General features: G+C 46.1%; 1 protein-coding gene across 5 annotated transcripts in view; it reads left to right on the top strand.

Annotated features, from left to right (window-relative positions):
• PBX2 (PBX homeobox 2) overlaps positions 1–16,335 on the top strand; it is a 51,095-nt gene that overhangs the window by 20,024 nt on the left and 14,736 nt on the right. For 2 of the 5 annotated variants that reach the window (XM_058171686.1, XM_058171687.1), the window contains exons 3-7: positions 3,333–3,577; positions 9,704–9,894; positions 13,671–13,806; positions 14,052–14,196; positions 14,895–14,983. In XM_058171686.1, the coding sequence (XP_058027669.1) occupies positions 3,333–3,577; positions 9,704–9,894; positions 13,671–13,806; positions 14,052–14,196; positions 14,895–14,983 (806 nt within the window). Of the gene's footprint in view, positions 1–3,332; positions 3,578–9,703; positions 9,895–13,670; positions 13,878–14,051; positions 14,197–14,894; positions 14,984–16,335 lie in introns of those variants that run through there. The other 3 variants (XR_009153743.1, XR_009153744.1, XM_058171688.1) reach the window with 3 other exon arrangements.

Here is a 16,335-nt window from a genome sequence, read left to right as displayed (position 1 = left end):
TGAACACTTGCTGAATAGGGGAGTTGTTAACCTACATCCCTCAAGTTAAAGTAAAGGACAAAAATAGCTGAAATGGAAGTTGATACTATAAATGTGTATGTTTATCGTTCATTATTATTGATTATACTTATTGTATAGATAAGTATATTATACTTATCTAGATCAGTAGAGGGTGCTGTTTTGAGACTTGTTTCCAGATATTTTCCATCATTTAATGCAGTGTTTCTCAAATTAAGCGACCTGAAAGTGGGTGGACTTCAAATCCCAGAATTCCCCAGCCAGAATGCAGGTAGAAAATTATGGAGCTACTAGTTAAAGTGGTCATTCAATTGAGTAGAATTCAAAATGCTACTCAAAAACTGACTTGTTTAGATAGCTGAAAAGTTGTCCCCATTTTTATGAAAAGTCACTACATTTAAATCACACGACATTCTTGGATAATATTTCTACAGTTTTTAATCACTTCTTTACTCATTCCTGGCAAATATCGTTATGTTACGGGTGCAGGATGCTAGACTGCAGGCTTCGTTTGCAGATCTGAGGCCTAATGCAAATTTAAATCACTTTGAAATAACTAATCCTGTCAGAGTTCCAAGTAATACACCCAAAGCAAACAATCCCTTTCCATTTCAAAAAATGTTAGGGAGATTCTGCTTTGTGTGCTGCTGATTCGGATTCTCTTACACAGTGATGGTTAGCCTTGTTGCCACCACGTGCCAGGAGGAGGGGCAGGGGAGAATCGCGTGGGTGCATACCCACACCCATAATTCTATTGTTGTGTCTTGCCCGCCCTCAGAGCAGCCGGGGCCTTCTTACCTGCTCCCGAACACTGAGGAATGTATGCCTCCCGGCCCAAGTCCTGGCTCCATGCCCACACAAACTGCAGAAGAAGGAGCATCTCCCGGCCCCAGCCCTGACTCCATGCCCAGGCAAACGGAGCAGCTAGACCCCTCCCCCTCCTCCACAGCATGTGAGCCTGAGGAGGGTTTATTACCAACAGCTGATTGGTGTGACCCTCGCATCAGAAGATTGGATAGGCGGAGGCAACAGAGGGAAGGGAGGGGCAGGGCTTAATGAGTGCTGAGTCATGGAGCCACACCCCATGGCCTATATAAAGGATCTACTTTCTGGCAGTCTCTGAGTCAGGCAAAAGTCGAACTTATCTTGCTGAAGTCACTTACTGGTCTCCTGCCTGCTCTGAGGACTTTGCTAGGACTTTGGGCAGAGCTGCAGAGGCAAGCCTGATTCGGATTTCCCTGACCCGGCCGTCAGCGGAGGAGTGGGACACGACATCTATGAGCCCCACCCTTGTGCATACGTGCAAGACACCCCTGTTTCCCCCCCCCTCCTGGTATGTGATGGCCCGGTAGGCCCATTTTTCTCTCTCTCCTGGCTACAGAGCCTCTCTATGAGTCTGGGGAGGGCTAAAACGGCCTTCCTCACCCCCTGGAGGCCCTCTGGAGGCCAGAAACAGCCCGTTTCCCAATTTCCGGTTGAACAGGAAGTGACTTTTTTGCTGTCCCCCTCCTCCAGGGACTCCTATAGAGGCTCTGGAGGCTGGGGACAGCAAAAATGTCACTTTCTGTCCAACAGGAAGTTGGGAAACGGGCTGTTTCTGGCCTCTGGAGGGCTTCCAGGGGGGTGGGGAAGACCATTTTTGCCCTCCCCAGACTCATAGAGACACTCTGGAGCCTGGTGAGAGAGAAAAACAGGCCTTCCCCACCACCCCCAGGCACCCCCGGCACGCGGCCCTCCCGAGCTCCGTTTTCACTGGCAGAGGGTTGCAGGAGGCTGCCGCAGCCGAAACTGGAAATTGGGATCCCGTTTTTGCTGGCAGAGCACTCGGGCCACCACAGGAGCTGCCGACACGGGTGACGTCAAGCTGGTCACGCCCATCCTGGCCACACCCACCCCAGTCCCCGGAGGTCAATCGCAACCCTGATGCAGCTCTCAATGAAATCGAGTTTGACACCCCTGACATAGGGGAATCTTGATGTAAAAAGAAACTCCGGACCGGTGGAATTTCTGGCTTGAAGCACCAAGATATATTTATTGCCTTAATGGGAAAGGACTTTTTCCCACAGCCTCTGTCCATTGCAAGGGGGACTTTTAGGCAAAGCTAGAAATTAAGAGCCTGGGAGCTTTTGATTTTATTAAAAGGTAGCTTGCCTTTGTGAATTTGCGTTTATCAGAAAAGATGCTCCGGGGCTCCTGATTTTTATTATTTTTATTTTTTTGCACCACAGACCAGCCTTTCTCCTCCCACAAGGTGAGCCAAAGTGGAGGAAACTCCAACATTGTTTGGGCCTCCAGCCTCTTTGCATTTACACCAGCTTTTCCAGAACTGGTAGAGTGAGTTGCACAGATTTGCTCCCACGGCCGCTCCCTGCTGGTGCAACCTTGCTTGGTTACAAATCTAATGCATTTGTCCCATTTCTCTATTTCTCTCCCCCCCCCCTCTGCACGGGCACACACACACACACTTTTCACTTCCAGCAAGTTGCCCTGCCAGTTGTGGGGCTGCCCCAGCTCGGCTTGGGCGGCTTCCTCAGCCAGCGCATTTGTCTAACAGGAGGCATGAACAACAGATCGAGTTGCACCCGCGGCCTTGCCAGACAATTTCTTATGTAGCGGGAGAACGTGGGGTGATTTTGCAGAGGGGTAGGGGGTGGCGGGTAGAACGCTTGTTAAAATGAACGAAGCTAGGCAGGTTTGTGAGTTATTTCTTCTCTTCTGGCTGTGTGCCACCTTTGGGGGGAGGTCCCCCCCCTCCGTGGAGTGGGGTGCAGAAAGGCCCCTGGGCTGCTATGAAAAGCAAAAGACCGACCCTGGATTGGAAATATGGCGGAGGGAGGGCAAAATTTCTCCCCCTACACTTTTTTGGGGGGAGGGCGGTTGGTTGGTGAAGGTTAGAGAGCCAAACGGGCTGATCCTCATTCTTGCTTTGGTGGGGTCTTTGCTTGTACCCTTCTCCTTCCCCGTTCAATGTCCTGCTCTCCTTCTGGCGCGCGCGCACACACACACACACACACACACACACACACACACACACACACACACACACACACTCTTCTGTAGGATGATTCCTGCCAAAAATTGCTACCCCTTTTCCTGGGCCTGCTGCTACCATAGCAACGACCTCCCTGCAACCCAGCCACTTTGCCAAGCGACAAAGAGGCACCCGGAGGGGAGGGGGGGGGGCTCAACGGAAAAAGTGTGTGTGTGTGTGTGAGAGAGAGAGAGAGAGAGAGTGGGTGTACATGTTTGCTTGCACACAAGCCTAGGTTTGCACAAGTGGGCCTATTTAACCCTTCCTCTCCCCATGCTTGCAGGGCTGAGCATCCGGAGTTCGCAAGAGGAAGAGCCGGTAGACCCACAGCTGATGCGCCTGGATAACATGCTCTTGGCCGAAGGGGTGGCTGGACCCGAAAAAGGGGGCGGTTCTGCGGCAGCAGCGGCAGCGGCGGCGGCAGCAGGAGGGGTGTCCCCCGACAACTCCATTGAGCACTCGGATTACCGCAACAAGCTTTCGCAAATCCGCCAGATCTACCACTCGGAGCTGGAAAAGTATGAGCAGGTAAGAAGAACTGAGAGCAGGCACTGTGTGTGTGTGTGTGTGTACATATATATATTTAAAGGGATTTGATCTTGATTTTGGCTCTTTCAACCGGTGGCTGCCAAATTCTTTGGTGTGTTCTTCGGCTTGCACACGTTTAGGGCAATAAACCTTTCTGATCCTGCATTTCCCCATATTTCTTTTTAAATTACATGGGAATATTCATATGATGACATTTTGGGGACAAATGGAGCAAATCTATAATGCTGGGAAAGATAGGAGTGACAGAGTGAGGGAGGGGAAGACAGGTAGGAGGGAGGGAGGGAGGGAGGGAGGGAGGAAGGAAGGAAGGAAGGAAGGAAGGAAGGAAGGAAGGAAGGAAGGAAGGGCAAAGCAGATGAACTTGATTGCAACAATGATGGAGGAAGTGTTGGGATTAAGAATCCACACAAAGGACAGCGTTGGAGTTCAATCTGATTATTCTGGAGAAATTCTATTTCCATGGTTTTTATAAGTCACTGGCTTGATGTCAGTAATAGTCAAGTCAAATGCTATATTTATTTTTATTTATTTATATTTTCTTTTATTTATTTAATCCATTTATATGGCTACCCATATCAAACTCTGGGCAGCTTCCAGCCAAGGATTAAAACAACATCAATAATAAAACGATGAAATGCATACCGTACATATACCTATTAAAACATTAAACGTGTTAAGTGTTTTAATTTATAAACCTATAACTAAATATTATAAATACGAATAAATAAAATATTATGTACAACATTAAATAATGACTGTTAAAAGCTGGCGCCAAAGTTTTATCTTCCACACATGCATGTTCCTCATTCAATCACTTCATCCTGTCCCTGGGATTGAGGAAAAAGCAAGATCTTTTCAGAAGGCTAAGAGGAAGGTGCGAGGCCTGCCGAACTTCATGGAGAAGGGACTTCCGTAGGGCAGGGCCTGCCATGGAAAAGGCATCCTTCCTACCTCCTATAAGATGCAATGTTTCAAGCATCAGTCCCCAATCTTTTGGGCACCAAGGACCGGTTCTGTGGTGAGAGGTTTTTCCGTGGACCGGAAGAGGCGAGGTTTTGTGTACTGCTTGGCATTCCGCAGAGGGGGCTTTGCTGGTTTGCGCAACCTGATTTCTGGCAGGCCGTGGCCTGGTACTGGTCCATGGACCAGGAGTTGTGGACCCCTGGTTTAAAGGAAGGAACTAGGAGCATGCCCACCAGTGGTGAAATGTAAAATTTGTTACTATCGGTTCTGTGGGTGTGGCTTGGTGGTGGTGGGTGTGTAATGTGACTGGGTGGGTATGGCCACCTTTTTTTTTTTTACTTGTAAAAGCATTTTTTCTACAACCTCTTCGGTAGAAAAAATGCTTTTAAAAAGCTCCTCTGACGATCCCAGCTGAGTTGCCTGATCTTCAGAGGCTTTTCTTTTCTTTTAAAAGCATTTTTTTTTTGCCTTTAAAAGAAAAAAGACCCTCTGACGATCAGGCAACTCAGCTGGGATCGCCCGAGGAGCCTTTTAAAAGCATTTTTTCTACAACCTCTTCAGTTGAAGAGGTAGTAAAAAAATGCTTTTAAAAGCCTCTGATGACCCAGCTGAGCTGCGCGATTATCAGAGGCTTTTTTTTTTACTTTTAAAAGCATTGGTTCGGCCGAAGAAAAAATGCTTTTAAAAGTTTTTAAAAAACTCTCTGATGATTCATGATCGCGCGGCTCAGCTGGGTGGGTGGGGGGGCGGCAGGGATTTCTCCGAGCCACCTGCAGCCATCGCTACCAGATCAGGCAATCCAGTCCAAACCGGGAGCATTTCACCACTGATGCCCACCCTATCTGACCTGGTAAGACTGGTCGATGCCCTTAAGAAAAGAAAAGCCCTATCCACAGGATGCAAGCAGCATACAAAACCAGATCCCCTCCTGCTTTAGGAAAAGGCTATCCTGCAAATAACCTGACTCTGTTCTGTACGGCGCTTTAAAGGTAATAACCAGCACTTTAAATTGTACATGGGAGGAAACTGAGAGCCATTGCAGCTCATGCAACAGAGGCGTTACAGGGGAAACCAAGGGGCCCCCATCACTGTGCTTGCCATCCTCGCATTCTGGACTGGTTGTAGCTTCCGGAGGATCTTTATTTATTAAATTTGTCGTCCAGCTATCTTACCGCAGGACAAAGGTGGGTTTCACATAATTTTACCACTGGTTCTCTGCACACCGAAAAGATGAGCATGCGGCTTCCGCGCATGTGCGTGGCCTTCCGTGCATGCGCTTCGCTTTTGCGCACGGTTTGCATGTGGCTTAGAAAACGTGGCTAAATAGGACGGCATAGCACTGGGGCGGGTGGATGGGCCCACCCGCAGGTCGCCACTATCAGTTTGGCCGAAAGGTCCGAACCGGCTGAATACCAGCACTGCCTCAGGGTATTTCTGGGCGGCTTATAATGCTTAAAAGGATACAATTATACAAAACATGGCCCGTAACATGAATAAGATACTATAAAAATACAAATTATGAACCGTGATTAAACATTTGGGAGGGAAGGTGTAGGACCATGATGGCGAACCTATGGCACCTCTCCGTGGGCACGCGCACCATCACCAGCTTTTCTGATTTCTGCCGCACACTTGCGTGCCGGCCAGCTGATCTCCACAGGTGCTGGAGCACCAGAAAATGGCCTGAAAACTGCCCCCAAAACGCCCTGAAAACAGCCAAAAAAACCCACCCTGAAAACGCCCCAAAAATGGCCAAAAAACAGGCATGTGCATGCCAGCCAGCTTGTCTTTGGGTTTCACCGGTGTTCCGTCGTGTGTGCATGCATCCACGTGCACACAGGTAACGGTTTGGGCACTCGGTGCCAAAAAGATTCGCCATCACTGGTGTAGGATAAGCAGAGAGGGAGATGGGATGTGTTATCAATCTATTAACCATCTCCAGTGTGACACTCCCCTATTGGCGCTCCAAGCCAACTGGCAGAGTCAGGTCTTTTGAGATCTTGCAGAAAGTCAGGAGAGTGGGATCTTCAACGGCAGCCCCATGTAGAGTTCATTGGAGTAGCCCAAATAGGAAGTGACCACTAACAAGGCTGCGTGGCCCAGAAAAGGGCAGAATCAGCATACCAGATGAATCCCCTGCCCCCCACCACGCCTGACCCATGGCTGCCACCTGCTGTTTGAGCAGGAATCACTGAGTCCACGAGGACCTGCAAATTGTGCATCAGCTCAGTCCGGGGGAGTGCCATCCCATTCAGGATCATCTGGACTTGGAGGTTGACTCAAAACCATTGACCTTTAAAAAAAAAAAAGAAGTAGTACAAGATTCAGGGAAATTATTTTTTAAAAAAAGAAATCTAGAAGGATGAACGAAGGAGTCATTGATATAGATGAAAGCTTGTGGTAAAATCTAAGAAAGGCTAATACCCTATACAACGGCGCAGATAGATGTATAGTTATGCATTAGATGCACTTTTTTTGTGGAACAGTGTTGCTTAAAATGAACACAGGTAATCCTCAATTTATGACCGCAATTAAGCCCAAAATTGCTGTTGCTAAGCGAGACAGTTCTTAAGTGAGTTTTGCCCCATTTTATAACCTGTGGTCATACCTCAAGGACTACCTGTGTGTAATGGAAGCCTTTGCATGATGGCGTCACTGCTGGCACGTCTTCATGTCATGGTATGTGGGAAGACCTTGGGAGGCTTTTCGATGTCACTTGAGAAAAGTACATCTTCCTTCCCCTGTCCTTACCACTTTATACAGAAGGATGATCAAGAGCCTCCTGTCCTATTGCATGACTGTCTGGTTTGGAAGCATTACTGCTTCGGACAGGAAGGTGGTGCAAAGAGTGGTGAGGACAGCAGAAAAGATTATTGGTAGTTCACTTCCTTCTATCCAGAACATAGCACATAAGCGATGCTTGAACAGGGTCCGCTGCATTGTCTGGGACAGTACACATCCTCTTCATGACCTGTTTTTCTTCTGGGAGGAGGCTCTGTATTATCTGAAGCCGAACATCCAGATTCGGTCACAGTTTTGTTCCATATAGCTTCAACCTTGTGAACTCTCAAGTTTCCTCTTTCCGCTATGTGATTAATATTTATATGTAGATATATATGTATGCGTGTAGGTTGTGTATGTGTGTGTGTATAGCATATGTTTATGTGTGTTATATATGTATGCAGAGGTGGGATTCATATAATTTACCTACCGGTTCGCCCAGAACAGAAAATGTGAGCGCAGTCGCATTCGCCACCTCCACATATGCACCCAGCCTTCCGTGTATGCGCTTTGCCTCAAAAAACATGCCTAAATAGAACAACATAGAGCCAGGGTGGGTAGGCGGGTCCACTCGCGATTTCCACTACCGGTTCTCCCAAACCGGTATTAACCAGCTGAATATCACTTGTGTACGTATGGGTAGATAATACTTTCTTTTGAGAACAGGCAACAGTTTCATTTTTAATGTGGGCCAGTGTGCTCACAATAAATGACAATAAAGGTTATCTTATCTCTTATCTGGGTGAGGGTTGATTGGGGGACTGCTTTTATATGTGTGTGTGTGTGTCTTTTTAGGGCTTTTACTTTAATAATGTGTTTTTAATGGTTTATTCTGTTTGGGGCCTTCTTCTAAATTGACAAATACTTCCCATTTCACTATAGGAAATACCCAGGCCTGTGTTTTAGTGGCCATAGTTTTGAAATATTACATGGGCAACAGGGTGAATGGGTAGAAAAACCAACATTTTCTAGGGAAGAAAAGTTAATAGTACTACAGGTCAGGGGTGAGATGCTCCCAGTTTGGACTGGATCGCCCGATCTGGTAGCGATGGCGGCGGGTGGTTTGGAGAACCGGTAGCAAAATCCACCCCACCCCACCCACCCCCCGCCCCAGCTGAGCTGCGTGATCTTCAGAGGTTTTTGGTGTTTTTTTTTACTTTTAAAAGCATTTTTTTCTTCGGCCAAAAAAATACTGTTAAAAGTAAAAGAAAACCTCTGATGATCTTGCGGTTCAGCTGGGATCATCAGAACCCTTTAAAAGCATTTTTTCTACAACCTCTTCTGCCAAAGAGGTTGTAAAAAAAAAAAGCTTTTAAAAGACTCCTCTGGCGATCCCAGCTGAGTTGCCTGATCATCAGAACCTTTTAAAAGCATTTTAAAAAAAATTTAAAAATGCTTTTAAAAGGTTCTGGCGATCAGGCAACTCAGCTAGGATCGTCAGAACCCTTTAAAAGCCTTTTTCCCTCTGGCGATCCCAGCTGAGTTGCCTGATCATCACAGGCTTTTAAAAGCATTTTTTAATAACCTCTTTAGCCGAAGAGGTTGTAGAAAAAATGCTTTTAAAAGAAAAAAAAAGTTGGCCACACCCACCCAGTCACATTACCACCACCAAGCCACGTCCACAGAACTGGTAGTAACAAATTTACATTTCACCCCTGCTACAGGTATTCCTTGAGTTACGACTACAACGGAGTCCCAAATTTATGTTGCTAAGTGAGACAGTTGTTAAGTGAGTTTTGCCCCATTTTCTTGCCACCGTTGTTAAGTGAATCACTGCAGTTGTTCGGTTAGTAACACGGTTGTTGAGTGAATCTGGCTTCCCCACTGAGTTTGCTTGTCAGAAGGTCGCAGAAGGGGATCACATGACCCCAGGACATTGCAACTATCATAAATATGAACCAGTTGCCAAGCATCTGAATATTGATTATATGACTATACTGCAAAGTCGTAAGAGTGAATAATGGTTGTAAGCAGTGGTGGGTTGCTCCCGGTTCTGTCCGGTTCTTGGGAACAGATAGTATAAACGGTGGGAAGCTCTGCCCAGAGGTCACATTTGGTGATCTGCGCATGCGCAGAAGCGCGCGAGCCCGTTGCGAACCAGTAGTAAAGGTAAATAAAACCCACCCCTGGTTGTAAGTCACCTTTTTAGTGCCGTTATGGTCACTTAATGAATGGCTATATGTCGAGGACAACCTGTACAAAGTTGATTAGTTGGTGATTCAAGTTAAGACTCGGTGGCCAAAGATGGTGAATCTCTGGGATGGAGGACAGATTGCAAGGGATGGGAAAAGTGTCAAGTTCTGGCTGTCATAACTTTTGACTCATCTGCCCCGTCTCTTCCTTCTTCCTCAACCCACAAAGGCTTGCAATGAGTTCACAACCCACGTGATGAATTTGCTTCGAGAGCAAAGCCGCACACGCCCAGTGTCGCCTAAGGAGATTGAGCGCATGGTCAGCATCATCCATCGGAAGTTCAGCTCTATCCAGATGCAGCTGAAGCAGAGCACGTGTGAGGCGGTCATGATCCTGCGTTCACGCTTCCTGGATGCCAGGTGGGCATTTTATTTCAGAGGTGAAATATGGCCCCTTTATGACTTGTGGACTTCAACTCCCAGAATTCCTGAGCCTTAGGACTTTTGGACTTCAACTCCCAGAATTCCTGAGCCTTATGACTTGTAGACTTCAACTCCTATGGCCTTTTTATGACTTGTGGACTTCAACTCCCAGAATTCCTGAGCCAGCTATTGTAGCTCAGGAATTCTGGGAGTTGAAGTCCACAAGTCATAAAAGAGCCAATTCTGCTGATTGTTGTATCTGGGCAACCTTCCGTATGATTTGAAATACCTAGCTTCGGAAGTATTGGCAACATGTAAATTTGGCAAATAAATTAGCAAGTAGATAGATAGATAGATAGATAGATAGATAGATAGATAGATAGATAGATAGATAGATAGATAGATAGATTATTTATTTTATTTATTTATTTATTTTGTCACAACAATATATGTAGATATCATACAAAAAGATTATATAGTATATAAACACATATATGAGTAAATATAAGGAGGTATAAGCATATATATATATAGGAAGAAGAAAAGAAAAACAATAGGACAGGAACGGTAGGCACGTTTGTGCGCTTATGCACGCCCCTTATGGTCCTCTTAGGAATGGGGTGAGGTCAATAGTAGAAAGTTTTTGGATAAAACTTTTAGGATTATGGGAAGAGACCACAGAGTCAGGTAGATAGATAGATAGATAGATAGATAGATAGATAGATAGATAGATAGATAGATAGATAGATAGATAGATAGATAGATAGATAGATTTACATTCCCCGACTGTGGGAAATACAAATATATCATGGCTTCCTGTAGAACTGTGCGTACTTCCTGCTATTTAAAACTGCATCAAGAACAATTGAAAGCCGCAGAGTATTTGTATTATGTAAACCTAGCAAACATTTGAATGTTTTACTTTGCAGTACTCCTCATCTATGATTGGAACCAGCAACTTGGTTAAACAAATGGGTCACTGGATGAAACCACAACCGTTGGTTATGATCCTTAGCTTTCATTTGTTTAACAGACCCTCGAAGGTCATAAATGCGAGGATTGGTCGCAAAGTTTTTCATCACTTTCATCATAATTGTGGATGGTTGTTGAACAAGGCAGTTGCTAAATGAGGACTGCCTGTATTTTTATTTTTATTTTTGCATAATGTACTCCAAGGAGAGAGGATGGATCTGAAGCAGGGGTGGTATTCACTTACCGTATTTTTCGGAGCATAAAACGCACTGGAGTATAAAACACACCTTAGTTTTTGGGGAGGAAAATAAGAAAAAAGCTGATTGGCAGATGGATCGGCCTCCCGGAATACCCCCAATCAGCTCTTCCCAGAGGTGAATTTTAGCAACAGGTTCCTTGGTTGTGAGCTCTGTGCCTTGCTTTTATTTTTGCTTTTCTGCCTCTGAAAGCCTCCAAAACAGAACTTTAGAAAAAAAGCCTCTGAAACTGTTTGGAAGCTTCTTTTCTGAAGCTCTGTTTGGGGGCTTTTTTTCTAAAGTTCTATTTGGGGCTTTTTTTTCTGAAGCTCTGTTTGGGGTTCTTTTCTGAAGCTTCTTTCAGCCTTTGAAACCTCCGTTTGAGAAGTTGGGTGGACCTACATTCGGAGTATAAGACGCACCCAGATTTTCACCCTCTTTTTTGGGGGAAAAAGGTGCGTCTTATACTCCAAAAAATACGGTACTTTCCCTACTGGTTCGCAAATGTGAGCACGTGCCCCATCCACGCATGCACCTAGCCTTCTGCGCATGTGCTATGCTGGCGCATGCACCTTCCACATGTGCTTCCAGCCTCAAAAACATACCTAAATAGAATGGCATAGAGCCTGGGCCCGCCCATCTGCGATTTCCGCTACCGGTTTGGGCAAACCGGTTTGAACCAGCTGAATATCACTTCTGATCTGAAGATGGTGCCGATATGTTGTTGGAAATCTCATTTGGGGGCTCAATATACATGGCCGGCATGTTTTCAAGAAAACCTGGAGGATCACTGGAGTCTACCTTGAAAGAAAGAGTTAGAATTGCAGTTCTCAAGAGTATCTCCAGATGTTTTAGCACTCCTGTGAGATTTATATGTCAAGTCCAATTGTTTTTCTAATGTGCTGGTTTCTTTAAGTAATTTTGTATGGCAAATGAAGGTGAATATACGTGTCCCAGGATAATGTTGCAAGAACCAGTCTGGGTCGGTCACTGGAACCAGAGGTTTTGTTTTCCCAACTTTGGGACTCCTGCTAAAGCCCATCCTTCAGGGAACTTCTCTTTAGCCAGCTAGAGACTAACCAAGATTGGATTCTGCAATTTTTGTATGGGTTAGTTATATATATATAAAAAACTTTGTGATGATCGTAGAGATAGAGCTGGTGGTGGAAATATAGGTGGTTCTCATTCAATGACTATTCCAACCTGGTGATAGCACTTGAAAGAAGGAGACTTAGGACTTGTCCTTAGAGTTCTGGCCATTGGACACATGATTGCAATCTGGGTCCTTGGGATCTGGATTGTAATTAGGACGTCACAGCAAACCATCATCATGTGATTGCAATTTCTGACATTCCCTGCTGGCATTCCCAGAAGCAAAGTCAATGGGGAAACCAGCAGGAAATCGTAATCATGCGAAGCCCTCATTCAATGAGCTGCGCAGTCCTTGCTTAACGATGGTAACTGGGACTACAAGAATTGCCATTGCCTAACAATGCAGTCACATGACATTGCACTTTACGACCGTGTTGCTTAGCGACGGCAATTCTGGTCCCAAATGCCATCATCATCAAATATAGAACTGCTTATATTTGAACAGATTGTTTTTACCACCTACAGTCAACTAGTACAATGCAAGGAGGGTTGCCCTATAAAGGTAGTCCTTGACTTATAACCGTTTATTTAGTGACCGTTCAAAGCTAAAAACGGCACTGAAAAAAGTGACTTATGACCATTTTTCATAGTTGCAACCGTTGCAGCATCCCCATAGTCACATGATCAAAATTTGGATGCTTGGCAACTGACTTGTATTTATGACTGTTGCAGTGTCCCAGGGTCATGTGATCCCCTGTTGCGACTTTCTGACATGCCAAGACAATGAGGGAGCCAGAGTCACTTAGATCAGAAAGGTTGGCAGTTCAGAGGTTCGAATCCCTAGTACAGGTCTCCTGCGTGAACAGGGGGTTGGACTAGATGACCTCCAAGGTACCTTCCAACTCTGTTATTGTTAGTTCACTTAACAACTATGCCAAGAAAGATCGCAAAATGTGGCAAAACCCACTTAACCAATGTCTCACTCGATCATGGTCGTAAGTCGAGGACTACTTGTATCTTTTTTTCTAATATACCTATAAATCCCTACTCTTCCTTCTCCTTGTTTTTTTCAATTTTCCCCTTCTTGATCCCATACGGGTTTTCCTCTTCAGTGGATATTATTATTATTATTATTATTATTATTATTATTATTATTATTATTATTATTATTATTATTATTATTTATTCAATTTTTATACCGCCCTTCTCCCGAAGGACTCAGGGCGGTGTACAGCCAAGGTAAAACCAAACAATGTAATATACAATTTAAAATACGAATTAAAAAACTTATTACATAATTGGCCTAAAACTTTGGAACATAAAAACTAAAACCCATTAAAAATTAATAATAAAAATTTAAAACCAATAAAATTTAAGCCAGCCCCGCGCGAATAAATAAATTGATACCTAAATGCCAATCATTTTGTTCTCACTGTCAACGTCCCCCCCCTCTTGGTCCCACGCAACGGACAGGCGGAAGCGACGCAATTTCAGCAAGCAAGCCACCGAGGTCCTGAATGAATATTTCTACTCGCACCTGAGCAACCCGTATCCCAGCGAGGAGGCCAAGGAGGAGCTTGCCAAGAAATGCGGCATCACCGTCTCGCAGGTACCAGGACCTTTGCGGGGGGCAGGTCTGAAGCTGATCCGAGCAGGCTACAAGACTGTCTGCAAGAGACGGTAGGGTCACTTCGGGAAAGAAGGTCGGCCGGGGGAAAGGGTCCAGGTTTGGCTGACCTATCGATCCATAATTCCCTTCCTTCCTCACCCCTCTTTCCCCCAACCCTTGTTCCCCTCCCAATTCCTGCCCCTCCATGTTGACCTCTGCCCTCTCCCTCCCCTCCCTCCTTCCAGGTCTCAAACTGGTTCGGGAACAAGCGCATCCGTTATAAGAAGAACATCGGCAAGTTCCAAGAGGAAGCCAATATTTACGCCGTGAAAACGGCGGTCAGCGCCGCACAGAGCGGGGGCGACTCTCCCAACACCCCCTCCTCCGCGGGTAACTCCCCTCCTCCCCAAAACTCCGCTACACCCCATGTTGGTGCAGGAGTCCTTGCTGGGATTGGAGAAGCATGGAACTGCCCCCCTCTGCGACAGACGGTGGAGCTCCTGAGGAGAATCTCCATTCCCAGCTCTTCCGTCCCCTTCCAGACAAGCGGTCATCCTTGCTGAGTGCAGACCTAGATGCTTGCTTCTTTCTTTCTTTCCTTCTTTCCCTTCTTCCTTCTCCCCAGCCCCCAGGCCAATGTAACGGTCTGCGGGAATGGCCTTGGGAGACAGGAGGAAGAGCCACAGGCTAGACACCAGTCAGATAAGAGGCAGCTGAGTCCACAGCAGGAATGTGGGCATGGGAAGCATTTCAGAAGTGTCCCTTCCTGGTTTCTTGGATGGTAAAGGTGAAGGGGGAAGAGCTGTACCTTTCAGATTTACAAGATTTATTTCCTTACTTACTCATTTATTTTTAAATTTTATTGGTCGCCCATCTTACCACAGGGTAAGTTGGGGATTCTGTTACTATAACCTTACACAAAAGATAGAGCTAGTATTCCTGGGTGCGCTTAGGGCTCTTGGCGTGCACCTCCAGTTACCTAACCTCTCAGTAGCCTTAATCTTTTCTTTCCTTGAAAGAGCTGCGTTTTCCACCCATTCACTCTGTTGCTGTTTTTTTCTCCCATCTTTCCTCCAATTTTCTCGCAGGCTCCGGGGGCTCCTTCAATCTCTCTAGTTCGGGGGATATGTTCATGGGCCTTCAAGGGCTAAATGGAGACTCCTATTCTACATCACAGGTTAGTTCCCCTCTCTCCCCCCACCCACTTGGGACTTGCCGCAGAGTCCGCAGAGAGCATTCCCCAACCCAGCTGCTGTTGAAATGATACAAAAGTCTGTTCTCCTTACTGTTACTTCGGCACGACGCCGTTCAGCCGTTTGGGAAGATTAAGACCCTGATAATGATGAAGAGAAGCAACCTAGAACTAAGGGGAAATTTCCTGGCTGTTAGAACAATTAATCAGTGGAACAACTTATGCCTCCAGAAGTTGTGAATGCTCCAACACTGGAAGTTTTTAAGAAAATGTTGGATAACCATTTGTCTGAAATGGTATAGGGCCGTGATGGCTAAACTTTTTGGTCACACCCATAATTCAATGAGCTCTCCACGCTTTTGGCACGCGATGGCACGGTGGGCCCGGTAGGCCCGTTTTTTACCCTCCCCATGCTCCTTCTAGAAGCCTGGGGAAGGTGAAAACGTTCTTCCCCACCCCACCCTAGAGGCCCTCCGGAGGCTGGAAACGGCCTGTTTGCCGTTTCCAGCCTCCTTTCCTTTCAGTGGAACCAGAAAGCCAATTTTTTGCTCTCCCCAGGCTCCAGATGTCAGCTTTGGAAGCCATACTAGTCCGAAGGCTTCCATGCGCTGCCACAATTCTCCTCTGTGGGAAAGGAGGGGAGGAGGGTGGTAGTGCAAGGGATGATTAGACATAATAACATTTTTCTGCCGGTCAAGGTCAGGCTGGGTTCGCATCTGGAGAAGGAGTGGCTGGAGTGATGCTTCGACATGGGACGGTTGAGGATTGGCGCATGTGACCGGCAGAGGGGTCATGAGGGTGGAGATTTTGGGGTTTGTATTACTGAGGGAGGAAACCAGAATCCCCAGTTTCGGTTTCATGTCAGCATTCCAGAAAACCCCTCCTGCAGAATCCAAAACCAACATCTTTCAAAGTTCTTTACCTAGCATAGGTAAACTGGCACAGTTGGAGGAAAACCGAAACTGGGGATTCCAGTTCCTCCCTCAGTAATACAAACCCCAAAATCTCCACCCTCATGACCCCTCTGCCGGTCACATGCTTCATTGATTCAGTGTAAGGGGGCATTTAGTCAAACCCAGGGGTGAAATGCCCTCGGTTCAGATCGGATCGGCCGATCCGGTAGCAATGGTGGTTTGGACAACTGGTAGCAAAACTCCCTCCCCCCCACCTGCCCATGTCCACCCAATCACCTGGTTACCCCCTTCCCCGCTTGCCGCTATTTTTAAAAAATGCTTTTAAAAGGTAAAAAAAATGCTCTGACAATCACGGCTGAGCCGCACGATCATCATAGCCTTTTGTTTTTTTTGTTTTAAAAGCATTTTTTTGCAACCTATTCG

This window comes from Ahaetulla prasina, chromosome 2, assembly GCF_028640845.1.
Source record: "Ahaetulla prasina isolate Xishuangbanna chromosome 2, ASM2864084v1, whole genome shotgun sequence".
NCBI lineage: Eukaryota > Metazoa > Chordata > Lepidosauria > Squamata > Colubridae > Ahaetulla > Ahaetulla prasina.
The sequence above is the reverse complement of the archived record's forward strand: the minus strand, read 5'-3'. Positions and strand labels throughout refer to the sequence as shown.